Source organism: Tursiops truncatus, chromosome 16, assembly GCF_011762595.2.
Source record: "Tursiops truncatus isolate mTurTru1 chromosome 16, mTurTru1.mat.Y, whole genome shotgun sequence".
In the NCBI taxonomy this organism is placed as follows: Eukaryota; Metazoa; Chordata; class Mammalia; order Artiodactyla; family Delphinidae; genus Tursiops; species Tursiops truncatus.
Genome location: NC_047049.1, coordinates 8,757,707 through 8,785,401, shown reverse-complemented (window position 1 = coordinate 8,785,401; position 27,695 = coordinate 8,757,707). Strand labels below are relative to the sequence as shown.

General features: G+C 43.6%; 2 protein-coding genes across 14 annotated transcripts in view; one reads left to right on the top strand and one right to left on the bottom strand.

The window, feature by feature from the left end:
- Positions 1–27,695, top strand: part of ACADSB (acyl-CoA dehydrogenase short/branched chain) — a 48,143-nt gene that overhangs the window by 8,157 nt on the left and 12,291 nt on the right. Inside the window, exons 1-8 of one of the 12 annotated variants that reach the window (XM_033842072.2) lie at positions 3,306–3,615; positions 17,524–17,683; positions 17,900–18,000; positions 20,481–20,687; positions 21,239–21,409; positions 22,479–22,604; positions 23,778–23,870; positions 27,201–27,290. In XM_033842072.2, the coding sequence (XP_033697963.1) occupies positions 3,436–3,615; positions 17,524–17,683; positions 17,900–18,000; positions 20,481–20,687; positions 21,239–21,409; positions 22,479–22,604; positions 23,778–23,870; positions 27,201–27,290 (1,128 nt within the window). In that variant the 5' untranslated portion in view covers positions 3,306–3,435. Of the gene's footprint in view, positions 1–3,295; positions 3,616–5,926; positions 6,063–6,867; positions 6,993–17,523; positions 17,684–17,899; positions 18,001–20,480; positions 20,688–21,238; positions 21,410–22,478; positions 22,605–23,777; positions 23,871–27,200; positions 27,291–27,695 lie in introns of those variants that run through there. The other 11 variants (XR_012326861.1, XM_033842062.2, XM_073793840.1 and 8 more) reach the window with 11 other exon arrangements.
- On the bottom strand, positions 1,467–6,268 carry LOC117308502 (uncharacterized). Of its 2 annotated transcripts, none has more exons than XM_073793849.1 (2): positions 5,163–6,268; positions 1,467–4,369 (listed from the first exon to the last, which is right to left on the bottom strand). In XM_073793849.1, exon 1 carries the CDS (start codon positions 6,179–6,181, stop codon positions 5,228–5,230), a length of 954 nt encoding a protein of 317 aa, XP_073649950.1. In that variant the 5' UTR covers positions 6,182–6,268; the 3' UTR covers positions 1,467–4,369; positions 5,163–5,227. The 2 variants fall into 2 exon arrangements, with proteins under 2 accessions (XP_073649950.1, XP_033697967.1); XM_033842076.2 differs by having other exon boundaries at positions 1,467–2,983.

Genomic DNA, 27,695 nt, shown 5'->3' with positions numbered 1-27,695 from the left:
CCTCTACCATTAGAACCTAAGGCAGTAGAGAAGTTTTCTTCCCAAGAAATGTGTACATATAGTTCTGTGGTACTTCATCACTTGTAGATTTGTGTAACCAAGTCCACAGTCAAGATACAGAAAGACATTCACAACAAAGAGCTCCCTTGTTTCAGCATTACTTATAATAACAAAGGGAATTCTGTTACATGTTAGAAACATCTCCAGAATATATTGCTACATGGGGAAATAAATAAATAGATAGATAGATAAATAAATAAATAAATAGGCCAGAATATGGTACATAGTATGCTCTCTTAGAAGGACCAGGAGGAAAATAAGCAACTATATTTCTACTTGCTTATGTTTGTATATGAAGAATACCAAAAGGATACATAAGGATCTCCCCTATCCCCTATGGAGGATGTTGAAAGTGGGCTGGATGGGAAATAGGGCAACAGCTTTTTTGAACATAGTTACCTGTTCAAACCAAAAAGTCTTAAGTAAGACAACTGGGGGCATGGTGAAGGGGGAGCAGGGAAGGTGCAGTTGTGGATCATTTGTTCAACAAGCGAATAATTTGGCTTTTGAAAGTTATAAGGGGTGACATGAGTCAAGCATGTAAACACAGATTCCAGCTCATGCTACATATGAGAGTCACCTGTCAACTGAAAAAGTGCACAACCTAAAAGATGAGAATTCTGTTTTATTCAGCGGACATTCTGAGGACTTCAAGCTGGGGAGACAGCCTCTCATCACTCTGAGGGACTGCTCCAAAGAGGTAAGGGAGGGGCCAAGATATATAGGGGTTTTTGCACCAAAGACCGGGTGGTAGGAACATCAAAAGATTGCTGATAATTAAAAGAAAACCAGACATCTCAAGTTAATGAATTTAGCACTTTTCTGTGTATGGGAAGATGCAAGAGTTTTGGGCACACTAAAATCATTCCTTTGATATGCACCTAAGCTATCTGGGGCCAGTATCCTGTGCTGTCTCCTGAGTTTCCTCAGGGCTCACCAATGGAGTGGCTGTAATGTGATGGCTTGATGGCTGCAACATCCTTTGTTTACTGATTTGGCAGGCAACAATTTTTTTTTTCCACTCACACACCTCAGGGAGCATTTTAGAAATGCAGAAGCCCAGGCTTCATCCTAAGTCTGTTAGATCAGAGTCTGAATTGGTGGGGCTGAAATCTTTTAGTCTAAGCGCCTGCAGGTGATCTGGGTATGTAGCCAAGAGTGGCGACCCCTGATTTAAATCTCAGGGGGACTTGTTTCAAAGACACTAATAGAGTCATTGGTAAAAGTTCCCAGGATAAACTAGTTTCTTTAGTTTAATTATGTATAATTATATTTTGCAGTTAGGTTCTTAAGAAGTCCATAAAATTGTTCTGTAGTGTGATGCTGAACATATTATTTAAGACCTACATCTAGCATTTTTAAAAACAAGCCTACTTTGAAAGCCCAAAGAATACGTGGTTCAGGTATTCATTTTAAAACATCAAAATTTTTATTATTAAATATTTCTAATAACACAGGTAAGTGTGAGAAATAGTACAACTGGCACCCATTTCCACACAAGCTGCTTTTGCTGTCTTTTTTAAGAAATAAAACAATTCCGACATAAACCCTGCACTTCCACCCTCTCCACAGAAGTAACTTGTAACCGAGGCCCAGCAGTGAGGCCAGTTTTGGATCACAGGACCGGAGATCAGACAAAAGGTAGCTGATCTCAGTTTATTGCACACAATTAGCACACAGCACGGGTTAGTCAAAGTAGGGAAACTAGACAAGGGGATAACAAGCACTCCCAGAAGTCCGGAAAGCAGGTGTTTCAGCATGAGTGGCAGTCCTGGTCCAGCAACGGGTGTGGAGACAAGCATGGAGGCAAAGTCGCCTTCTGCTCCAGCAGGGCCTTCTGGCAGCGTCCATCTGCAACAGCCCAGCAGCGAGGAGTCGGGTCCTCCAACCAAGACCCTTCAAGTCATCTCAGTGTTCTAAGGAGTCGGCCAGTAGGTGTAATGGTCATGGTGCCCAAGGGGTCTTGTCTCCAGCAGTTGCTCCTTCTGTTTCAGTGATGGTTTTCCTCAGGCTTTACCAAACAAATTCCTTAACACTCTTAATTTATCACACTAAGACGCTGGGACTCCACATTTTCTGCCATGACTCCATCTTGACTTACTGAACATACCTCAACTGCTGTGAGTTTCACACAAGGAGAGTGGGAATCCTAACACAAGAGAAATCACAACATAACGACACTCCTGAGGCTGATGTGTATGCTTCCTGTTTTTAGACTACATCTGTGTGTATCAATGAGAATATATACTAACATTTGGTGTTTTTAAAGTGTGCATTAACGCTGTCTCCCTGAATAAATCCTTTTGCAAAGTACTTTCTGTGCTTAATATATTTTCAAGACTTATCCATGTTGATATATGTAGCTCCCTAGTTCACTTTAACTGTTGTAAAATATACTGTTAAATCAATATACCACGACTTATGCATTCCTTTGTTGATAATTAGATTCTTAATTTTTCACCATTTCAGATGCCATTTCATTCTTCGCATGTTTATAATTGTGCATATGAATTCAAATGGAATTGCTGGGCCTCAGGACATGTATGTCTATCTTTACTGTCACTTAGGACAGTAATTACTGTAAGGAACGGCACCAAAAACCGGAGGAGAGCTTAAGCAAGCTTTATTTGGGAACGCTCCCAGGCGAGGTTCACTGGTCCGAGAGAAAGGGGCCAGAGAAGTCGCGCCCGGGCGTGGGCGCGAACAAAATTTATAGGGGTGGACGCAGGCGAGGTGCTTGCTGTGTGAAGCAGCCCTTTTTGGGTGTTGTGGCAATGTCAGGTGTCGGTTGCATCAGCCACTTTGGCGGGGATTCTGTCTGGCTCCCTGGGCCCTTCCCCGGACCTGCTGGCCTTACATCCCGACGACTTTGGTGTAATGGGGCGACGTTTGGTCTCTGGCTACTTCCTGCTGTACGGGGGCGCTGGAAGGGAGCGGTCCGGAGGTTAGGGGAGGGCGGCAGCGGGGGTTTCTGTGGGTAGTAAGGCTTATGGGTGGAGGAGCATCTGATTCACTGCCACCCGAGAGACTTCTTGTGTACGGCTGCGGAGAAACCTGAGTAAACAGGGTGCAAGCATGAATAGGATGCAGATAAGGATTAAGGGGCCTAGGACTGGTGTCAGCCAGGTATAGAGGGTGGACCGCCACCAGTCGGGGACGGGGGAGGTGGATTGTCGCTGCCTGCGTTGGAGTTCTTTTAAGCGTCGGAGAGCATCTACATTGTCTTCAACGACCCCTGTCTCGTTGATGCAGTAGCAGCGCTCTTCCTGTAGGAAGAGGCAGGCACCTCCTTTGTCGGCTGTCAGAAGGTCCAGGGCGCGTCGATTTTGGAGGGCAACTCGGGCTACTAAGGTGATCTGGCGCTGGAGGGAGGTGATGGAGGCGGCAGAAGCCTCGATGGCTAGCTGGAGTTTCTGTTCTAGGTCGCGGGATGTTGAGACACTGTGTGTTAGGGCTCCTCCTCCGATGCCCGCAGCGAGGAGAGAGGAGGCGAGGGAAATGCCTGCGACCATAGGGAGTAAGATGGCCCTTTTCTGTCGGCTAGAGAGTTGTGTGGTAAGTGAGAGAAATTCGGCTTGGCCATATAATGTGAGTTGTGGAACAAGGGTGACGGGGATACATGGGAAGGGGGAGGAAGAGTTGACCTTTTTTGTAAGGGAGCCATTACACCAAAAGAACAAGCCTGGTGGGGCCCCCATTGGCGTAGTTACAGGGAGGGATGAATTGCAAGGGAGTGCATCATTAGTTAAGTTTGGGCGGCTGCCATAGCAAATTGTGAGGTTCTTTTTTCTAAATCAAGAAATATGGGGACTCTTAAAGGGGGAAAAGGTAAGTTCTGGGAGGGAGAGGTAAGGGGTCCTTGGGGGGGTTTCTTTAGCAGCCAAATATAGGGGTTTAGCAAGAAGAGCAAAGTTAGGGATCCAGTGTCGGAAAAATCCTATTAGGCCCAGAAAGGAGAGAATCTGGTCAGCTGTCTCTGGAGGTTGGAGGTCGCAGATGGCCTGGGTGCGGTCGGCTTTGTTGTGGGGGTAAGGTGAATCCCCAGGTAGGTTACTGAGGGTGTAGACAGTTGGGCCTTGGTTGGTGAGAGCCGAGATAATTGAGGAGGTCAGCAGTGTGTTGTTTTGAGAGGCTGAGAGATGGGCTACAGAGGAGGAGGTCATCCACGTATTGGAGGACTATACTGGGGGTGAGAGGGCAGGAAGCGAGGTCCCGGCGCCAGAGCCTGGCCAAAGAGGTGGGGGGCTGTCGCGGAAGCCCTGGGGAAGAACCGTCCAGGTGAGCTGGCGGGAAGCCTGGGTATCCGGATCTGTCCAGGTGAAAGCAAAAAGGAAGTAGGAATCAGGGTGTAGGGGGATAGAAAAGAAGGCGTCTTTGAGATCGAGGACCGTAAAACGGGTGGTGGACGGGGGAATATGGGAGAGCAAAGTGTATGGGTTTTGCACAACTGGGTGGAGGGGAATTATTGCCTCATGGATCAGTTGGAGGTCCTGGACCAGGCGGTAATCTCCTGAGGCCTTGCGGACAGGCAGGATGGGGGTGTTGCAGGGAGAGTCCATGGGGATGAGGAGCCCCTGGTCTAAGAGTCTGGTGATAATAGGTTGTAAGCCCCTTAGATGAGTTTCAGAAATGGGGAATTGGGGCCTGGATGGAAACTTGGAGGGGTCTTTTAGACGGATTAGGACAGGGGGATGGTGTGTCGCTATTATGGGTTTTGAGGTATCCCAGACCTGGGGGTCTATCCGGTTGGGGGAGATGTGAGGAGGGAGAGAGGAGGGAGAGGGTTCCGCTACCAGACAGAGGAGGGGGAGCAGGAGTTGAGAGGAGGGGGCCTTAGGATCAAGCCTGGCCAGTTGGAGAGGCCCCTAATTGGAAGAGAACATCACGACCTAGCAGAGGAACCGGGCAGGACGGTATGACTAAGAAAGAATGAGTAAAAGGGAGCCTCTCGATGTAACATGAAAGGGGGACGGTCTGGAGGGGGAAGGACGGCTTACCGTCGATGCCCATAACCGAGATCTGGGAAGGAAAAACTGGCCCGGAATATGTAGGCAAGACCGAATAGGTAGCCCCCGTGTCCACCAGGAATGAGATGGACTTACCTGCTACCTGTAGCGTTACCCTGGGCTCGGCGCGGGTGATGGGGGTCTTTCGAGTCCGGGTGATGTCAGTCGTCAGCCAATTCCAGGAGTTCGAGTAGTAGAGCCATCGGGTCGGTTCGCCCTCCGCGTGGAGGCGCTGAGGGAGGGCCGGCCGTAGGGCAGTCACTTTTCCAATGGCCTGCTAGCCCGCAGCCAGGGCAGGGCTTGGAAGGAGGCCGGGGATTGGGACATTGGCGAGCCCAGTGCCCCTCTTTTCCGCACTTGAAGCAGGCCCCTGGTGGGGTTGCCTTCGGCGGGTCCCGTGGATGTTGTCCATGGGAGATGGCCAGCCGCAGGGCGGCTACGAGGGCTTGGGTCTGTCGGCTGGACTCTACCAAATCTTCACGGGCATTGTAGACTTCAAAGGCCATTTTTACCAGGTCTCGGATGGGAGTCTGGGGGCCGTCCTCTGCCCGCTTAAGTTTTTTTCTGATATCAGGGGCTGATTGGGTGATAAAGAGGGTGGCCAAGACCGTTGCGCCTGCGGGGGTGTCAGGGTCCAAGCGGGTGTAGAGAGTTAGGGCCTCTGTAAGGCGGGTGAGAAAAACGGCTGGATTTTCATTGGGCTCTTGGGTTATCTCTTTTAGCTTTTCGAAGTTGACAATCTTGTGGGAGGCAGCCTGCATACCAGCCAAGAGGCATTGGATCATTAGATCGCGTTTGCGGCGACCGTCTTGGCCGTCCTGATAACTCCAGCCCGGATCGGTGCCAGGAACGGTGCCAGGAACGGCAGTGGCTCCGACGGGCATAGAGTTATCAGTGAGGTGGACCTGATCTGCGTGGTTTCGGGCAGCAGTTTGAATTCGTTCCCTCTCGTCGGGTGTCAGAGTGGAAGATAGGATCACAAAGATGTCGTGCCAGGTTAGATCGTAAGCTTGAGAGAGGTAGCGAAATTCTTTGATGTAGCGGGAGGAGTCGGCGGAAAAGGAGCCTAATCGCTTTTCTATTTGAGAGAGATCTTGAAGGGAAAAAGGGAACATGAACTAGAAGGTCTGGGTCCTGGGAGTCGTGGTGGTGGGAGGGGGTGTGTGAGCTGACTGGCGAGGAGAGGGGTGATGAGAGAGAGACGGAGGGAGAGGAAGCGGGGGAAGGGGGGGCCAAGGGCGAGGTTGCCGGGGGGAGCGGTGGGGGGCGATGGAGTGGGCTCGGGAGGGAGAGGGGCCGGTCCAGGGTAGGGTGGGGGTTGGAGAGGAGCTCTGGACGGGGGAGAGGCGAGAGATTCGGGTGGGTCGGCTAGTGGAGAGGGGTCATCGTCAAAGGAAATTAGGGGCTTGGGTGTAGGAGATGTCTGTTTGGCGAGGATCTGGGAAGTGGAACAGTCGACGCAGAGGGAAGGGCGGGAGCGTAAATACCAGAAGGCCTGGACGTAGGGGACCTCGGACCATTTGCCCGTCCTGCGGCAGTAGTTATCTAAATCGCGGAGGATGTTGAAATCGAAAGTTCCTTCAGGAGGCCATTTAGATTGATTGTCTAGAGGGTACTGTGGCCAGGCCTTGGTGGAATAGAATATGAGCCGCCCGCGGCGGAGATCTTGAGAAAAGCCGAGTTTTGTAAAGTTGGCCAGGAGACACCCCAGGGGTGCCTTAGGATCTGGTTTGGATTCTGAAGTCCCCATGACCTCCGGTCTGTCCCCGGGTGAACAGAGAAAGAGAGAGACGTCTCTGGTCTCAATCTCTGGTCACGGCGGATCGGAGAGCAGTCAGGCGGTTGGGACGTCTCCACAATCGCCCGAGGCTCGGAGGGAAGACGGAGGAGTCCCTGACGCGGCCGCGGTTAAGGCCAGGGAGTCCGGTGGGTAGGGTCCCCGGGGGTCGAGGGGAACGAAGGAGGGACTTACCCCGCTTCTGCCAGATCGGGTGGGTGAGCAAAGGTCCCCGGTCGGGAGGGGTGGCCCCGCGGTAATTTGTGGGGCTGGGTACCCCTCCCGGGTTTCGGCACCAAATGTAAGGAACGGCACCAAAAAATGGAGGAGAGCTTAAGCAAGCTTTATTTGGGAACGCTCCCGGGCGAGGTTCACTGATCCGAGAGAAAGGGGCCAGAGAAGTCGCGCCCGGGTGTGGGCACGAACAAAATTTATAGGGGTGGACGCAGGGGAGGTGCTTGCTGTGTGAAGCAGCCCTTTTTGGGTGTTGTGGCAATGTCAGGTGTCGGTTGCATCAGCCACTTTGGCGGGGGTTCCGTCTGGCTCCCTGGGCCCTTCCCCGGACCTGCTGGCCTTATAATTACATCAGTTTTTACACTAACCCATAAAGTATAAGGGTCCGTCCATTCCCTTCCACCCACTACAACAGCTTGTTAAAAAAAGAAAAGAACTAGTTCATGACCCTTGTAAAAGATGGTAAAGAAGACTTTATTCAGGAAGGGACTACTGCATTGGGGTTTTGCAGTAGGGATGTGAGATCAAAGCTCAACTCCAAATACAAGGACACATGGATATTTATAGCCAAGAAGCAGGGTGGGGGTCAGTGGGTGGAAAATTAAAAGAGAAAACAGCAGAAATCAGGGGGATTCTTGCTAGACCCACGCTCTACAGGATCTTGCCAAAGGTGGACCAAAGTGTTGAGATACCAAGGATAGGAGATTTTCATTAATCTGTCCCAGCAGGATTCTTACTAAAACTGGATAGAGGGGCACTTGAACTCAGCCCAAGGTTGGGACCTAGCAGAAAGAGGAGCTCGACTCCTTTGGTTAAGGAGAGTCTTTGTCAAACTTCCCCAACACTTCAGGGTCAAATGGGGCGCAAGGGAGAAGCTAGAGGGGGCTGAGGAACGTGGGGCGGGAACGAATGGGAAGAGAATGAGAGCCGAGTGTCCTGGGAGTCGGAGAGATGGAGCATCTGAAAGGAGGGGGCGCTCAGCTGAACTGAGTCAGCTGCAGTGAATAAATTGAACTCCGAAAAGCATGGAGATGTTTGATCTTGAAGGGAGGAGATCCTGCTGATTGGTGGGGGGCAGAGCCATGTTGGGGTGGGCTGAGGAGTGAAGTAGAGACAGCTATTAGAGCAACTCTTCAGCAATGTGTGGCTGTGAAGGAAGGAAGGGGAGAGGCTGGTCACCGGAAGCAGATGCCAGGCTCAAGGATGGCTCACATGGTCAGAATTAGAGCAGGGAGAAATGGAAAAAACATGGAAGACAAAAGTATGGCTGAGCACCCTGCAGAGGTTGGAGGGGTGGGATCCAGAGAAGAGGTAGAGGGACTGGCCTTAGGAGGGAAGAGAAAAAATAGGTGCAGGTGCAGGACAATGTATGGGGTTGGTGGTGAAAAGTTGAGGCGGTTCCCATTTGTTGGCATTTATTTTCTCTAGTAGAAGAGGTTATAAGCTGCCAGTGAGGGGTGAAGCTTTGAGTGCTCTGAGATAATCATTTCAGAGAACGAGAAAGACCAGGTTGAGGTTGGTGACTATAAGGCTGTGAGCGTGTGTGTGTCTGCGTCAGTCTTCTGGATGCAGGCTTGGAAAAGGTAATCATTGGACACATTCTTGGTTAGAGTTTTGATTGTACTTCCAACGAATAGGGGAAGGAGTTGATTACAAAGTGGGCAACATGAGGGAATTTGGGGAGGGATGGAACTATTCTGTGAGGAATTGTGTTTGGATACACAACTCTGAATTTGTCAAAACCCATGAAACCATACACCACAAAGGTGAATGTTATTTTATATATAAAAATAAAATCGAACCAGCGTGTAGAGGGAAGATGGAATTCAGGCTGTGGTAAATGAATCTCACTGTATTACGAGTTCTGATGTTGTGATTTATAATAATGTTAAAAAACAAAATTCAACCAAGTAAATTTGAAGATCTAACTGGCTCTATTCAATGGTCATGAATTGGGTGGCATCCCATCTAGTAAACAGAAGGTCATTCTTAAGAGCTGTTCAAAATGGAAGGATTTTCTCTAAACAGGAGGGTTGGGCAAAAGAAGAGAAAGGGCTATTTGGGGTCAGGACATGTGAGAGAAGGCGTGCACCCAGGTGTTTTTTTTCTTTTATCAGGTACATTGCTGCTGCTTCCTCTTGGTGAGAGGGATGGAGAGGGCCCAAGTGACAGACAGTCTCATTGGTACTGACCAGAAAATTCCAAATTTTCTGGATTATACTTCCGGGGAAGGTCAAAACTGCAGTTAGGTCACGTATTAAATCTAGGTTTGATATCATGCACTTTAGCACAAGTGATGCCATTTTGGACCTGTGGTTTTTCTCTGTAACAATAAATGTATGTTTTGGTCTTTCTCCACGGTTCCTGGCTCACAGCTCCCAAAACGTTGGGATTTCTTAGGTAACAAGAGCAATGGGAGCATCTTTTGTTAAAATATTTGGTCTCTTGTCCTCAGTTCCTGAAATCACTTCAGAGCCTTAAAGATTAAATGGGTGTCTTGTTATTCAAAACAAGCTCCTTTCAACCGCGCCTGAGTTTATGTTAATGAGGTGACTTGGGAAACACCCAAGAATGGGGGCTGGTTGCCAGGGAAATGAACCACAGGCTTGGAGAGTTGGAACTTTCAGTCCCACTCAACCTCCTGGGAGGGAAGAGGGGCTAGAGGTTGAATCAGGGGTCACATGAAACCCCCATAGAAATCCAAAAGGACAGGGTTCTGAGTTTCCCAGTTGGTGTGAGTACACTGAGGTGCTGTGAGTGTGGTTCTCTTGGAAAGAGAGCATGGAAGCTCTGATACCTGTCCCCATATCTTGCCCTATACATCTCTTTATCCTGTTACCCGAAAAACTGTGTTCACCTCTTGGTGGGTGTTGAGCCAGAAGACACGATTGTGGACTGTATGGGAAGATGCAAGAGTCTGGGCTCACCGAAATCATTCCTTTGATATGCACCTCAGCTAGCTGGGACCAGTATCCTGTATTTTCACATCCTGAGTTTCCTCAGGGCTCACCGTAGGGAGTGGCTGCAGTCTGATGGCGGCTAGGTGGCAGGTATTCTTTTTTCCTGAGTTCCCTCAGGGCTCACCAGCTCACTTTGGAGGGCTGCAAGTGCTGATGACTGACATCCTTTGTTTACTGATATGGCAGGAAATATTCCATTTCTCACAACCAAGCCAAAGATCAGGAGAAGGATTTATTATTTGCTGCTAAGTAAGGAGATCTTTCCCAACAGCAAAATTGGGGAAGTTTTATGCTAAGAGTACCTGCATATTCATGAGGGGGCTCGAGCAGAGGAGAATTAACATAGAATTGGGGCAAAGGTTGATAGAGTCCAAGCTTTAGTTGACTGAAGGGTCAGACAAGGTCAACATCATCCTCTTCTTGGATGGGGCCCTTAGTTCCTGCAGAACTCAAAGATATGTGTCAGTTTGTGATGCATATCCCTTGAAGAGGACCTTGGGACTATTTTATCACTGATCTATGGATTCTTAACTTCTTTTCCTTTTTTCCTGCATTCACTCACTTTCCTTAAGATCATTAGTTAGACATGTTTTAGTGCAAGCATCGTGGCCAAGCTTAGATCACAAAATGGCTTAGGCCAAAAGTGGCTTCTCATGTCAAGAAAGCCATACCTGGTTCTCTCTCTCTGGGGACCTCCTACTCTACCTGTTTACAATCTGGCTGTTCCTGAGTAGTATCCTTTTATAACAAACCATTAATCCCATAAGTAATATGCTCTTCTAAGTTCTCTAGAGCTGCTTTAGCAAATCAAATGAACCCAGGGAGGGGGAATGGGGACTTCCCATGTATAGCTAGTGGGTCTGAAGCCCAGGTGACAACCTGGGCTTGCAGTTGGTGTGTGGGGATGTGGAGTGTGGGCCGTCGTGGGGCTGAGCCCTTAACCTGTGTGGTCTGACACTGCAGTCTCCAGGTGTTATCCAACTCAGGGGCAAAGAGTTTGCCTTACAGATGGCGGTGAATTCCTTGCTTCCTGAGGTTCACAAAATACCTTGAGATTTTTGTATCTGTAAGGAGGTGGCCTTCCTAATTTCTCTGATAAAGCTGCTGGGAACCTAAGAGTTCCCAGTCTCTGGAGGGATCAGACAGAAAAAGTAAATGTTTCAATTCTGCTTACAAATGGATAATTTACCAAATTGCTGTAAGTCATGATGAGCTTAAGGGAAAGGTTTCCTTACATCTGGAAAAATACAGATTAAAAGCCAGTAGTATTTCAGACAAAACCAAAAAAATTATAACCATATTCAGTTTACTCAAGTTTATGTAACTAATCCTTTTTTGTTAACAGTTTTATGAAATCAGAGTTTCCATTAGACTTTTTGAATATCTTACCCAGTTCAGCAGTATGATTTAAAAGTTATCAAAAAACTGGACTTGTCAAAAAGTCCTTTCTATAAATCCTCTTGAAGATGAAGCAGTTTTGCCAAGCATCAGTTTAAGTGTCTTTGAATGATAAGGGACTTAAAAAGTCAAGGTTAAAGATCTGATTACAATGTTTTTGACAAAGAAGCTTAACCAAGTTGCTGTGACATACGACATTTTAAGATAGCAACTAGAATTATAATATACCGGGGCATATCCAAATTTCAGAAATTTTATATAATTTTTAGAATGTCTGTATTAATAGCATTTATCCATACAGTATATTCTAAATAGTTTTATCACTCGTGGTAATGCTCTCCATGTAATTTAACATACCAAATGATACTATTAAATAGTTCTCTCTGAAATGCCTCAAGGCCCCTCTGAAACATCCCAAAGTTAGCTGGAGGGCAAAGGAACTTTAAGTAGATATTTGAGAAGTTTGTGAAAGATATCAAAAAGTTTCAAAACTCTAGGTAACCAAAGTGACAAAAGATTTCAAAAGCAAATACAGATCACTTAAAGGCAAAGAAACTCACACAATCTGTTATCAAAAGCAGCTATCCAAGAAAACTTTTTTCTCTTAACAGGCAGAGAAAACCAAGTCCAGTCTTCACTTACTGGTCCTGGAGCTCATAGCTCATCCAAGTGCACATTTCCATTTCCACTGACCAAAAGTGAAAATTGGCAGCTGGCCAAGCAGGGGGAGAGGCAGGAAAAATCCCTGGAATGAATAGTTCCTTCCAGCAGCTGCTGGAACTTACTTGAGAATCCCGTGTCAGGGCTGGCTAGCCATGAGCAGCCCGTTCACCGAGGTCAACCCTGCAAGTCACTGCAGCTGGCAGCTCCAACTCAGGATTGCCAGAAGCAACTAGATGCCCCAAGAGCGCAGCCCCACGTTTGGTGCCAAAATCTGTTACAGAACTCGGGTTCGGCTGCTCACGACTTAAAAGCCAATAATTGAGAGGCAAGTGTCAGAAGGAAGGAAAGATGCTTTAATCAGAAAAGCTGGAAATCTGGGGAAAAGGTGGGCTCATGTCCCGAGACCAGCTCTGAAGATTCTGCTCAGCCGTGACAGTTTTTAAAGGGAAAAAAGGGGGAAGAATCTCAGTGAATCACTGAGGCAGGAGGTTGGATTCTGCATCATTCTCCATTGTGTGCAGGCTCTCTGGTTCTCTTCACTGTTATCTTGCCCAGTGATCTGCCTGCAGGATTGCTATGGGGGATGTTGGGGGTAGGAGCTAGTTATTCTTTCCAGGAAAAGGATCAACAGGTTAGGCAAGGCATGGTGTGCATTCAGGAGAGCATAAGCCAGGAGTTAGGTTAAATTGCCTAGTGCTCTCATTCCTGTATTTAGGTTTTTGAAGGTTAGAGGCGGGGAGGAATGGGGCAAAAGAGCTGCTTTCACAGGTAGATAGTGTCAGAATTGAGTTGAATGGTAGGGCACTCAACTGGCGCTGGAAAACTGCTTGTTGGTGTGGGGAAGCCTCTCGAATGTTGGAATTGGTCCCAGAATCATTACAAGTGAATCACACAACCACACTGAGATACAGGGGTGGGGAAGAAAGAACTTTCAGAAACAATGTTTTGACTGGGAACCATGAGGCTAAAGACAGAACTGGACACAGCTCTCTGATTAATTTGATTCTCACAGTGGTATGTAGCAGTTCTGAAATGATTTTATATGTGGACTAGGTTTGAATAAGCAAATTCATCCTAGATCATGAGTCATAGGCAGGTTTCTCAGTGTCAGAAGTTACCATAAGAAAATCTGGCTAGAATGAACCCTGTGAACTCTGGTACTAGAATGGAATCAAAATACGAAAAAAAGAATACACATTCATGCACACATGCAGTGAGGAGAGCCAGGAGGGCACATGTGGTGGGAACCAATGACTGTCGCGGTTTAAGGTGAAGCCCTCTTGTTTTATCAGAACTTGTCCTTTGGAAAAGCCGAGGTGGGTCTTCGCAGTTGATCGCAGCACCTCTCCTGTGTCTTCTTTTTACCATTCAGACATGCGAAAGCTTCTTGACTTGACGCGCTTTAAGGATGTTTCGAACAGTACTGGAACGTAATGGAGAAGGATTGTGATCCACTCACATGAGTTTAGCAAAAGTTTCACCAGGACACTCAGCAGTCAGGTGTTCTTAACCTGTTTTTGTGCCATCTGTGGAAAGTAAACAGCAGTGCAGTCGAATTTTTAGACCTTTTCTCAAAATGTTTTAAAATTCATAAATTTAGATATATAGGATCACAGAGGAAATCAGTTACAATAAAAGTGATAAAAATATTTTACATTGCGATATAGGACTATGTGCTTCTTAAATAAGACCTGACAGCAGTTTGAATAACTACTATAATTTTGAAGTAGTGATGAGCACCAACAGTATTTCAACTGTTATTTGATATAAAAATATCTGTAATTTCTTTTAGTGACAGTCACAGATAACTCAGTACTACTGTAACTTGTTGCCTACATTCATAATCAAAGGGAATGCTACATTTCAGTTAGAGGTTCATGAAATAAAATATAGTTTTTCCCCCATCCAAGTTTGTGGACTTCGTTGTTCTGCCTTTAGGGGTCTGCAGACCCCAGATTTGATCATTAGGACTTCTGGGTGCAACAGAACTCTAGGCAGTTGAGTAGGAAACAGATGAGACTCAAGCTTCGAAAAGTATTTGGCAAGGCATAAATAACCATTATTCCATTCAAGTAGCAATTGCTGCTCTATACAAAAAAATGTGATGATGTGGTACAATGGCTTATAACTGTGGAAAATCATTTTGATGGAGTGGGCACCAAATCTGCAGAGGCTGAGGTCAACACTGAAGGGCAGGGGACAGTTGAAAATCATCGTGGAAACCTTGGGCTGAGCGGTTAAAGGCAAGGCAAGGAAACATCTCCTTTATTAAAAGCTGTCATGTTAAAAGGAAATTTTTTTTCTGCCAAAAAGGATAGGTGTTATCTTTCACTGGTTCGGTTAAAAATGGATTCCATTCACTTAGGGTATATAGCCACTGTATTTTATGATAAGCATCTTCAATAATCTCCCCCTACACTTGTATACCACTTTTTAAAGGACATTTGCTTCTCTTATCTTGTGTCTAAAGTAATTGCTCTGTGTTGAGCAGTCGTCTACTTTGTCAGTAGCAATACTGAGACTAAGGGGGTCACAGTTGTGTCAGCAGGGAGAAATGGGTGTAGTGAGACCCACTGGCTTGTTTCTCAGTGCTGGGCATTCTGCTAAAGATAAACTTCGGTAGAAAGGTGATATATTGACAAAGAGACACAACGAATTCTGTAGTGAGTTTAGTGAAGTAAATCTCCCCTAGAAATAAGAAATGTGTGCAATGTATTGCAGCTTTTGAAATGTAATAGGCAAGTCTCATGAGCATTTTGTGGAGAAGATGGCCTGGCCCATTCTTTCATTCATTTGGATACATATTGAGCGCCCCATCCAGCCACTGAGCAAAATCGCACCCACACTTAGTTGCATCCGTTCTCCCATTCTTCTTCCCGCTTTGTGCCTGCTGCTGTTGCTGATCACTCTTTCTCCTCCTGCTACTTGGCACCACTCCCCTGCACGTCCCCTCGCCTAGGCCCCTTCACATTTGCATTTCTTACCTGGCTTCTCCTTACCCTGCTTTTTCATTCATGTCATCTGTTTCATCAGGAAGAGGACAGTATCTCATGTCTCCCCCTTCCTTTTTTTAAAAATATTTATATATTTATTTTGGTTGCACAGGGTCTTAGTTGCGGCAGGTGGGCTCCTTAGTTGTGGCAGGCATGTGGGATCTAGTTCCCTGACCAGGGATCGAACCCAGGCCCCTGGCATTGGGAGCACAGAGTCTCATCCACTGCACCCCCACGGAAGCCCCCGCCCCCTTCCTTTTAACTAGTCCAAAGTTTTCATGTCCCAGCTCTGTCTTTTAATGAGAAAAAAATGTTCCATGCAACTTTGCCCTGAATTATCTGTCTCCTTGTTCTCAAAACAAAATTAGCTAGAAAAATTGAGACAGACACTTTTTTTTTTCTGACTGGCCAGTGTTCCTTTTTCCCAGGTGAATCCAAAGCAGAATATATCTAAGACACAGAACTGCAAAGATTGACCGATATGTAGGGGAGATTAACAATGGTTTCAAATATGGTGACTCTTGCTTTTTTTCTCTTTTTATCAATAAGCTTTTCAGTGTACACTCAAAACTATTGAGAAAATAGACTGCAGCATCTTACTACATTTGCTTTTTAATCTGCAAAGCTTGGCTTTGTTTCTTGCCTGTTCCATGCACTGTATCTTGTCCTAACTAGATCCTAAGCTTCTCAGAAGCTGGTGAACTTCATCCCTACATGTGCTCTTAGGCATTTGACAGATGCTCAGTGTATTCTGGGGTTTTTTTTGGTGAATGAAAGGAAAACACCAGTTTTTAAAACAGCTTTATTGATATATAATTTACAGAGCAATATAATTCACTATTTTTAAGAGTATAATACAGTAGTTTTCAGTAAATATACAGAGGTGTGCAACCATCACCACAATCCAGTTTTGGACCATGTCCATCACCCCAAAAAGATCATTGTGCCCTTTTGCAGTCACTCTTCATTCTTACCCTGAGCTCCAGGCAACCACCACTCTACTTTGTGTCTCTATGGATTTGCCTGTTCCGGAAATTTCTTATAAATAGACTCATATGATATTTAGTGGCTGGTTTCTTTCACTTGGCATGTTTTTGTTTTGTTTTATGTTCAGGGAAAGACTAATTCCTCATTTGTTTCCCCTGTACTAAAATTCTACAGAATAATATAGGGAAGGTATAACAAGCATTCAAAATTGGATGGTCTCTTTTTTTCAACAAAATTGTAGCAAATCCTTTGCTGACTTGAAGGATTTGGGGCCCTGCAACAGGGGGACACACTAATGGCAGGAAGAGCTAACCTTGCAGTTTAACTAAGTTACAACCATGACTCCTGTTATGACCACCACGACTGTGTTCTTAGGGATCAGAGTAGAATTAGTCGTTTCCGTTTGCTGAGCCCTTATTGTACGGTGGGTCCCACACTAAACCCTTGTTGAGGATTGCTTCATTAATTGCTTTATTAATACAAAACTTTCCAAGGAAGGGAACTAAGACTGAGAGATTTTAACTGAGAGGTTAAAAACCACTTGCCCAAGATCACATAGTAAATATCAGACTGAAACTAGTTCTTTCAGGCTCCAGAACCCATTTTCTTCTTAACCCATATGCTCTCTTACTAATGAGAAGCTGAAAAAACAAAACTGGCCATGGAAACCAAAAAACCACAGCTGCCTGCAGCCAGGCATGGTGGGCTGGGGTGCTCTGCTCCCTCAGTTGCCCCTGTGCCCTCACTCATTCCTGCCCCACGAGAGAATTCTCTTCACAGTGGGCAGTCAGTACTCTTAGAAGTCCGGTTTCCCTTATCCAAGAAGTTAGAGAAGTATGACATTTTAAGAATGAGTTCCACCCCTAAAGTTCTGTTTCCTTGAAGGTAGAAGTTAATTATCTGGGAAATGTGTTTATTCAGAACAGCTCATTGCCAGATAAAGGAGATATATGTTAACAAACCAATTTGCGATTTTGGTTACAAGACGGTGAATCTTAAAATAATGTGCCAGGTTAATCTCCCTTATTATTATGATTTTTTATAAATTTATTTTATTTATTTATTTTTGGCCACATTGGGTCCTTGCTGCAGTGCGCGGGCTTCTCATTGCAGTGGCTTCTCTTGTTACAGAGCGTGAGCTCTAGGGCGTGCGGGCTTCAGTAGTTGTGGCTCACGGGAAGAGCGCAGGCTCAGTAGTTGTGGCACATGGGCTCAGTTGCTTCACGGCCTGTGGGATCTTCCCAGACCAGGGCTCGAACCCATGTCCCCTGCATTGCAGGTGGATTCTTAACCACCACGCCACCAGGGAAGTCCCAATCTCCCTTATTTTGCTGAAAGAAGTTATAAGAATGGGTTATAAAGTTATTCCCAAAGAAACTGATGTTCCAGTACTTTTCTTCCCTTTTGTGTGTGTGTTCCTTATTCAATGGGGACTGTTCCTACAGCTAAGAAGAAACTTCCCAATTTGCCTGTCTTCCTGGAAAAATCCTCCTCATGTCCTAAAATCTTCCCAGTCAGAAGCTGGACTCAAAACAACAAATAAGGCACAACCCTATGCCCCTCTGCAAACATTTACAGATGAGGAGATGATGATAAAGAGCGCAGGTGAGTGAACTTCTCAATTTCACCACAGTATTCCTCTGGTCATTACTTGGGCCTACAATGTGAGATCACATGACATGTGACATGATTGGGAGAGGTATTCATCTAAGTTTGTGAATGGAATTTTTGACATTAATTAAAAAAATTTTTTTGAAAACAGTAATACATGTCATATTAATAAAATAAAGACTTAGCAGTATTTTTTTTTTTTCCCTACAGTTAAAAAATTTGCCCGGGAACAGATTGCTCCTTTGGTTTCAAAAATGGATGAAAATTCAAAAATGGAAAAATCAGTAATACGAGGATTATTTCAACAAGGGGTATATAATTAATGATTCTTCCAATTTCAAACTTCCATAAATACCTTCCAGTGTTAAAATGTATGCATACTTTTAAGTTTAGGAATTGCAATGATAGCATAGTTTCCTCATCAGAATTATCTGGGATCGCTTTTAGATTGAGATCCTAGTTAAAAAATTTTAATTGAATTAACATTTTAAATTAGGAATACTGTGCTTTTTAAGTAAAAGGCTAGAAGCAAGAGCGATTTCTTTAGGCCAGAGGTATTCAACCGGGGGCTGTTTTTGTCCCCCAGAGGACATTTGGCAATGTCTGGAGACACTGGCTGTCACAGCTGGGTGTGCTGCTGGCATCTAGTGAGATAGAGGCTGGAGATGCTGCTAAATATCCCACAGTACACAGGACAGCCTGCCAGGACCGAACTATCCAGCTTAGTAATGCCAAGGTTAAGAAACCCTACTTTAAACTTCATACCAGCACATCTACCTGAATCCCTATGTTTGTGGAAAACTTAAAAACAAGAGGTCATATCTGAATTCCGCATTAACCAAGGCAGCCGATTTCTAAGGGAGAGGTTATCAGCACGGGAGCCCCAAGGAGAACATTTCAGAGCCACTGCACTCTTCATCTCTCCCTTCTCTATAGGTGTGAAGATTTTGTATTTGGAATACCGAGGCTATCCCAGAACTAATAGCTCCTACCCAAAGCCATTGGCTTAAATCTTGTCCTGTTATCCTGTTTGAAAATTAGCCTTTTCCACGTAACTTTTATTTCTTTTTTTAATAATTAATTAATTTTTGGCTGCACTGGGTCTTCATTGCTGCGTGTGGGCTTTCTCTAGTTGCGGTGAGTGGGGGCTACTCTTCGTTGTGGTGCACGGGCTTCTCATTGTGGTGGCTTCTCTTACTGTGGAGCGCGGGCTTCAGTAGTTAATGGCTCACGGGCACTGGAGCGCAGCCTCAGTAGTTGTGGCGCACCGGCATGTGGGATCTTCCTGGACCAGGGCTCGAACCCGTGTCCCTTGCGTTGGCAGGCAGATTCTTAACCACTGCACCACCAGGGAAGGCCCCCTGTTTTATTTCTTACTGTTTAAAAGATACCAGCTTTTTTTTTTTTTTTTTTTTTTTTTTTACTACCATGTATTGTAGTGATTTTTCCACCTTTCTTTTAGCAATGAAACTTGGGAAAATGGAATCTGATGTGGAGCCACAGTGGGTCAAACGGCATCTGTGAGTCCACTTCTCAGCCAGATTTCATCTTCATTGTTTGCAGAACCTCTAGGCTTCTCTGAGAGGTCTTGAGCAACACTCTCCCGAGGGGCAGCTCTTGCAGACAGGGTCGCACGTAGCGACGAGTTGCCTGCCACCTCCACAGCTGCTCCTGTCTGCATGTCGTACCCCGTGGAGGGTCTGCGTTGCACATCCTGCACCAGCTATTCTCGGCCTCATGTGACTCCTGGCTTCTGTTGTCCCACTTCTATGAAGGTCACCTGCCATAATAACTGACAAATATTTCCAGTGTAGGGGAATTTGGTGACCTTTTTAGAGAAGCAGTGTCTCTGACAGCTGTTAAAGATATGATAGTCCAATATTCTCATCCTGGCTGGCCCCAGTCTTCAGGCACACCCCAATCCTTGGATTCTTCCTCATAGAACATCATTTCTGATTCCCTCAGCCTTTCTATCCTCTCCCATGTTGTTCTAACTTCATATCAGCTAAGTTTCCCATCAGCTTAGAATATAACAGCAACACCCAGGCTGCAGTGCGTGTGACTCTAGAGTGCCTGGAGAGGATAGAAAGAAGCATTGCCCTTTTACCTGTTCACAGCTTTGGGTTTTGAATTATGTGTGCACACATTCTCCTTCTGAAATGAGGACACTTAAAAATGGAGTGTTACGGACGTTTCATGTTCCGGACTTAGGACTGGTTACTGAACAGTCAGGCAGTTACTGGAAAGCCTTGACCAGTATTTGGCCATGTTTACCAGGCACCTGGGCCTTGTCTAGTGTGGTTCTAGGAAACACCACCACATGTGGTCTGCTAACCATCTGGACTTGCTAAAATGGCCCAAAAGAAATGGTCATTCAATTATTATCTCGGCTGAAAGAGTCAAGGTGGGGGGCTGACTCGAAGAGATTACGCTAAATGAAACTAGATATTCCACTGCTCTCTTCAGTTTCTTAATTATATATTTTCTCACTATTCCATTCCAGTATCCTTCAAAGCATTTTACCTCTCTTATTTTTGTTTTTTAGATCCCCAAAGGAAACAAATGATAGTTCTAGCATGTAATTTTATCCTTTGCAAATATATTTAGTTTCTGTTATAGATTTTTTTGTTACTTAGAGTGAAAGAGCCATACCAAATTAAAGAAAGATATACATACAGAATTTTAAAATTAAGCTGATGTGGTTACAAATTATTTTTGAACTTGTTCTTGCAAGGAATTGTCCAATATAAGAATAGCTTTCTTAATCTATGTTTCCTTATTTTTCCTTTAGTTGATGGGTGTTGAAATTGACACCAAATATGGAGGGACAGGAGCTTCATTTTTTTCCTCTATCCTAGTGATAGAGGAATTAGCCAAAGTTGATGCGTCTGTGGCTCTGGTATGTGACATCCAGAACACGATAATTAACAGGCTAATTGGAAAATACGGAACAGAAGAACAGAAGGCTATCTATTTGCCCAAGCTAGCTACAGAACAAGTGAGTTGAGATGAGTTATTGAAATGGATCTGATCTTTTCTAAATATAGGATATTTTCAGGAGAAAAGCAGCCGCAGTGTTGACTTTTCTATTCAGGACCACAACACAGCACCATTAATAACTCAAGCAACGCTCAATAAATTAATGCTACTAGAAAAATACACTCTGCCTCTCATTTGCCAGTTGGAAATGTAGGGAATTATCATTGGACAATAAAATTATTTCTTTTTTGGTCCCAATTATATTGTCTAATACCTTTGTTGGTAGTTTCATTTACATTGAGATGTCTTTCTCCTGTAATTATGAAAACCAATTTAATTAAGCTTAACATTGAATATGTGTGCTTAGGTCTTTAAATCTGCCTTAGACAAATAGTGGGGTATAGTTTGGAAAATAATACTGTCAGAATACCATTACTATTTTGATACATACAGGCTTTTAGAAGTAGCTAAAAGTTTGATTTTCAAATGTTTATTTTGCTATAAGTGGGTATTTGTTATGCAAAGTATAAATATAGGTATTAATTTGGAATTTTTTCTTTGCATGTGTAGATGGGAAGTTTCTGCCTTTCAGAGGCTGGAGCAGGTAGCGATTCATTTGCTTTGAAGACCAAAGCTGATAAAAAGGGAAATTATTATGTCATCAACGGGTCAAAGATGTGGATTAGCAATGCCAAGGATGCCGGGCTCTTCGTGGTGATGGCAAATGTAGACCTTACTCTTGTAAGTTTGAAAACAAAGCTGCTCCCCATTTCCCTCCTAATCTTTTCATTTCTTTTTTCCTACTTCCATTTCGTTTTTAGGACATAGTCTTAAATTCTTCATTCTCCTCAGTACTGAAAAGGTTAAACAACTGACATCTTTTCATCCTCTGGTTTACTAATATCCTAAAATAAATATTACAATTAACATGAATAAACATTAGCTACATGGAGGACGATTTAATTAATCTCCTAAGCTGTTATATAGGAGACTAATCTTAAATTTTGTAGAATTTCGGATTTTCTATTTAATAATGAAGAATTTACCTATTTAATAGTACATTTATTTTTAAAAATGTTTTATTCAGTTGGAAAATAGACATATAGCAAAATGATAAAGATATCTTGTGTATTTTGTCTAGTGTAGCATTTAATTGAATTAAATTTTAAAACTAAAATATGTAATAAAATTAAATTTAAAATGTGGAATTCATCATGTAATACTTTAGTGTCACTTAATAATTTTAATAGCCACAATGGTTTCTGAAAGAGTAAAATAAATAGTAAGGTTCTTGATTTCGAACCTAATGCCCTCCCATACTTCTTGTTTCATAATACACATGTTGCAATTCTGAGTCCATTAGTATTTACTGCTAAAGTCTGTTTTGCTTTGTTTTTTGTTTTTTTTGCTGCACTGGGTCTTTGTCGCTGCATGCGGGCTTTCTCTAGTTGCAGCAAGCGGGGGCTACTGTTTGTTGTGGTGAGTGGGCTTCTCATTGCGGTGGCTTCTCTTGTTGCGGAGCCTGGGCTCTAGGCATGTGGGCTTCAGTAGTTGCAGCACGCGGGCTCAGTAGTTGCGGCTCATGGGCTGTAGAGCGTGGGCTCGGTAGTTGTGGTGTATGGGCTTAGTTGCTCTGTGGCATGTGGGATCTTCCCAGACCAGGGCTCGAACCCATGTCCCCTGCATTGACAGGCGGATTCTTAAGCACTGGACTACCAGGGAAGTCCCTCGTTTTCTGTTTACTTTGAACTCTGGAAACAAGGGATCTTATCAGTCAAAGTGATTATAGCATTTTAAATCTTCATTTCAGGGGTATAAAGGAATTACCTGCTTCTTGGTAGATCGTGATACTGAGGGCCTTCATATAGGGAAACCAGAGAATAAAATGGGAATCAGAGCTTCTTCTACCTGCCCATTAACGTTTGAAAATGTCAAGGTGGGTATCCTAGATGTGGAATGGCTCTGCCTGGAAGTATAACTGTGCGAGAAAGGCGTCGCACTATTAGGCGTGCATAGGAGAGTACTTTGTAAAACTCTTGAACGATGATCTTAGGTTAGGTTATGACCTAAATGTACTTCCCACGAGAGTTTAGGCCAGAGGTGGAAACCTGTCTGCCCAGCAGCTGGCCTCAAGAGCCAGCCCGAGGATTAATCTCATTTATACTTCATAAACCCGGTACTTGCGCATCACACATAGCTTCCGAGGAGTGTGGTGTCGGCCCAGCAAGGCCACAAGATGGGGGTGTTGCTCAGTGAGAGTGGAAAACAGCCAGGCAGCGCCCACAGTTTAGAGTTGAGTCTTAAAAAAAACGAGGAAAAGATAACTAGAATGCTGTGCTTTAGAACTTTACATAGGTCGGACAGGATGTGACCTTTTGGCTCACTGGGGATTGTGTGTGTGTCTATGGGGTGTCCTTATGGATGGCGTGTGAGCCTCACTACTGCACCCCAACTGTCTTTCTTCTCCTAATTTCCCTTTTCTTTCTCCGTTCTGCCCACTCTCTCTCCTAACTGCCCATATTAAGAAGCTAAGTGCATTTTCTAAAATTACCTGGTCTAGATCTTTTTTCAAGTAAACGGTTGAATAGTTTTATGTATTTCTTCTCTCCTCCTTTCTGTTTGGTACACATGCCTGTGTACACACACACACACACACACACACACACACACACACACGGCCCTCAGCTGATTTTGGTTGTGATAATAGTCTCAACAGAAGAAATGTTTCTACCCTTATATGTTTTCTGCTATTCCTAATATTTTACCTTACATTGTAGCATACAGATAAGAGTTCGGGGAAAATTGTTACTCATTTATGATATTGATTAATTGTATGAGATTTCATTTTTCTAGATTCACCGAACGTCTCTGCTGGGCTCTGGAGGATGCAATAGTGAACAGCACGGACTTGAGTCCTATCCTTCTGAGAGCATGTGGGAGACAGTTTAGAGGGAGACAGAGACATAGCAGATAATTTCCTTGGAGTTTAATAAGTACCATGCTAGAGAATTATCACAGAAATTGGGAGTATATGTGCATTAAAAAATATATTACCAAAATGAATTATGTTAAATTAAATTGAGAAATAACTGCACGTTTTTCTTTTCAGGTTCCAGAAGCCAATATCCTGGGACAAATTGGACATGGCTATAAGTACGCCATCGGGGGTCTTAATGAAAGTAGAATAGGAATTGCTGCACAGGTGAGTCAAATTTTAGTCCTTTAACTTGACTCTTCCACACACAGTCAAAACGTAAAAAGAAAAAATGCAGTGAAACCAATGAGTGTTTGGAAGCTTGTGAACACAAGATGGCACCCTTCCCTTCCATGAGGTAAAAGAGTAGCTTCTGTCTGTGATTTCTTTAAGATTCCACTTTGGTCAATTATATCATGTCCTGAGAACCAAACAACGGCTTAGTGGTAACAGTTTTTCTGCTTTGAGAGCGTTAAAGTATTATCTAATACCTGGATCGATAACTTCTTAAGTACATTATAGATTAAATGTGGTATTTTTTTAAATCAACTTTTCAAAGTATGTGATTCATTCTGAAATTTTTAAAATTAAGAATAAGTAACATTCTATTGTGTAGTAAGAGTCTCTATAGATAATAAAAGATTTGTTGCTTAGTGTTTTGCATGTGAAAATCAGACAATTTTTTTGATATGGCAACAATTAAACAGTTATGTATGATGAAGACTATTCAATTTCTTACCAAATTTGCCCTTATAGCATATTAAATTTTTCTGTTAGGTAATAGCAGTTATTTCCTAGAATCACAAAATGAATAAAGTCTTTGGTTTTATTATGAATTATTTCATTTTTGTAATGTATTTATTTTTAATCAATGAGTATCCAAAATTCAAAAACTTACAGCTTTTAGATTTTGAAGATGTTGCATATATTAGCTCTTTGGAGTATTTAAATTGTAATTGTACTCTAGTTTTGTTTTTGTTAATTTGCTAACAAAGTATTCTCAGATCAGAACTTAACCCATGTTTCCCACAAAACTAGATAATCTTTTTAAAGTTTTTCTGTGATTCAACTTCATCAGATATGACATTAAAAACTACAACACTGGATTTCTTTATTCACAGACCTGTAAATAATGTAGATGTCTGGCAGTAAATGCACAGTCTGGGCTTTAGTCTAATTACTCCAAGTTATCTTATAACCGAGTTAAAAGTTAAGGTCAGAAAAAAAGAGAGAAAAAGGTGAGGTCTGGTAGTTATTATTTCCTGGTTAATACTGTGGATGCTTTTTGGAGAAAGAGGCACATGTAACAGTGAACTGGAGGCATCCAACCTCAAGACTCTGTAGTTGTAAAGAATTTAGTTTTTCAGTATTTATAGTGAAAACATTTTACACTGTTTTGGAAAAGCCTGTTTTGATTGACAACTGATAATTACGGTTTTTGTGTCGCTATACCATATTGTTGGCATATTGTAAACTTTAGTTATAAGGGTTTAATGACATCATCTTCTCTCATAGCCAAAAGTGCAGTGAATCGCTGTCTCACCTTAATTTACTTTTGGGGTTTTGTTTTGGTTTGGTTTGGATTTTGTCCTTTAATTTTTAGCGTAATATTCCATTCTCCAGAAAGTTCAAAATAAAAGGCTAAAGGAAAATTTGAATGAACACTAATGAAATATTGATAAGTTTGTGGGCATTTCCCCCAAAAGCTTTAACTATTGATTTTTCTTTTCCTTTTTCTAAAACCTACATGGTTTGGCATAATTAGATAGTGATTTTTTTTATTAGTTATCTATTTTATACATATTAGTATATACATGTCAATCCCAATCTCTCAATTCATCCCACCACCACCCTCCCCTTTCCACCCTTGTTGTCCTTACGTTTGTTCTCTACATACATCTGTGTCTCTGTTTCTGCCTTGCAAACCAGTTCATCGGTACCATTTTTCTAGATTCCACATATATGTGTTAATGTACAATATTTGTTTTTCTCTTTCTGACTTACTTCACTCTGTATGACAGTCTCTAGGTCCATCCATCTCTCTACAAATGACCCAATTTCGTTCCTTTTTATGGCTGAGTAATATTCCATTGTATATATGTACCACAACTTCTTTATCCATTTGTCTGTCGATGGGCATTTAGGTTGCTTCCATGACCTGGCTATTGTAAGTAGTGCTGCAATGAACATGGGGTGCGTGTGTCTTTTTGAATTATGGTTTTCTCTGGGTATATGCCCAGGTGTGGGATTGCTGGGTCATATGGTAATTCTATCTTTAGTTTTCTAAGGAATATCCCTACTGTTCTCCATAGTGGCTGTATCAATTTACATTCCCACCGACAGTGCAAGAGGGTTCCCTTTTCTCCACACCCTCTCCAGCATTTGTTGTTTGTAGATTTTCTGATGATGCCCATTCCAACCAGTGTGAGGTGATCCCTCATTGTAGTTTTGATTTGCATTAGTGATGTTGAGCAGCTTTTCATGTGCCTCTTGGCCATCTGTAATTAGATAGTGATTTAATGGCTACCTAATGTTAGAATTTAGAAACAATTTCTAAGGTTGAGTCATTCAATTGTTACGGAGGTTAGTTTGCAATGAGACAGTCCAGCTAAAACTGTCACCACATCCTGATTAGTTCTTGAAATGTATAAACTGATGTTTTTACCAGCTTCTCTGTGCAGTTATCCTCAGCTCTAGCTGTGCATTAAAACATTAAAGAGTTTTTAGAATGCTGGTGTTTAGGCCACACTCACCACCACCACCCCCATTATTGAGCTCCCCGAGATGATTCTCATGTGCTGCCAGCGTTGAGAAACCCTGCTCTTTTATGTTCTGATGCCCTACCCACCAAAGCTCTTGTTAATCCTGATCATATACAAAAGAAGACCAGAAGTGACCTTGCACATTTGACTTCTAGAAGGACTAGAGGCAGCTACTCTACAGTCTTTGAGGCCAGTCTTTGAGCAAAATTTCTGAGGCTCACTTTGTGCCTGGAGACTCAAGCCTAAGGGAGAAGAATCCCAAAAAGTAACCTGGGTGCATGAGCACAGCCACACCAGGAGATTAACTCCTGGAATCAAATGTGCTCTTCTTCACAGGAAATTACTCACATTTTCTCCCAGGGCTTCCCCAGTGGCACAGTGGTTGAGAGTCCACCTGCCGAAGCAGGGGACACGGGTTCGTGCCCCGGTCCGGGAAGATCCCACATGCCGCGGAGCGGCTGGGCCCGTGAGCCATGGCCACTGAGCCTGCGCGTCCGGAGCCTGTGCTCCGCAACGGGAGAGGCCACAACAGTGAGAGGCCCGCGTACCGCAAAAAAAAAAAAAAAAAAATTTCTCCCAATTACTAGAACTTAAGTTCTATAAATGCAGTGGATGAAGGTCATTAACATTAGACCTCACCATCTCGGTATCTCTAGTCCTTTCCCTACCCCAACTTTTCAATTTGCCTGTAAAAAGCATTCATAACTTGAATAACTTCATAACTTCATAACTTGAATAATTAAGAGCATAAACTTATAAAAAATAAGAAATTCTGATTTTTTTTTTTTTTTAACAGATGCTGGGACTGGCTCAAGGATGTTTTGACCACACTATTCCATATATTAAAGAAAGGGAACAATTTGGCAAAAGAATATTTGATTTTCAGGTATATAATTATTACCATCTTTCTACAGTGCTGTGCTCTCCCTCTTCCCATTAATGAAGAGCTTCGTTACAAAGCTGTAAGGGAATCCCCTCGGGGATTTTAATGGGAGAGGCACAGAGAGGAAGGAATAGATCTTGGTGCATATACTTGTGCCTACCTTGACCTTCTCCAAGGGCAGAGCAGTAATCCTTGAGGCCTGGCTATGGCATGATTCAGGATACCTTGGTGAGCAATTGGGAGCTGTCTCCTCACTGCTTCAGAGTTCCAGGGCATGGGGTCTGTAGTCAGACTTCCTGGGTTCAAATCCTGGTTCTTTGTCTTACTATTACTAGCTTTAGTTACCTCACCTCTCCAATCCTCAACTGCCTCATCTGTAAAATAAAGATAACACTTTGTACCGTCTAG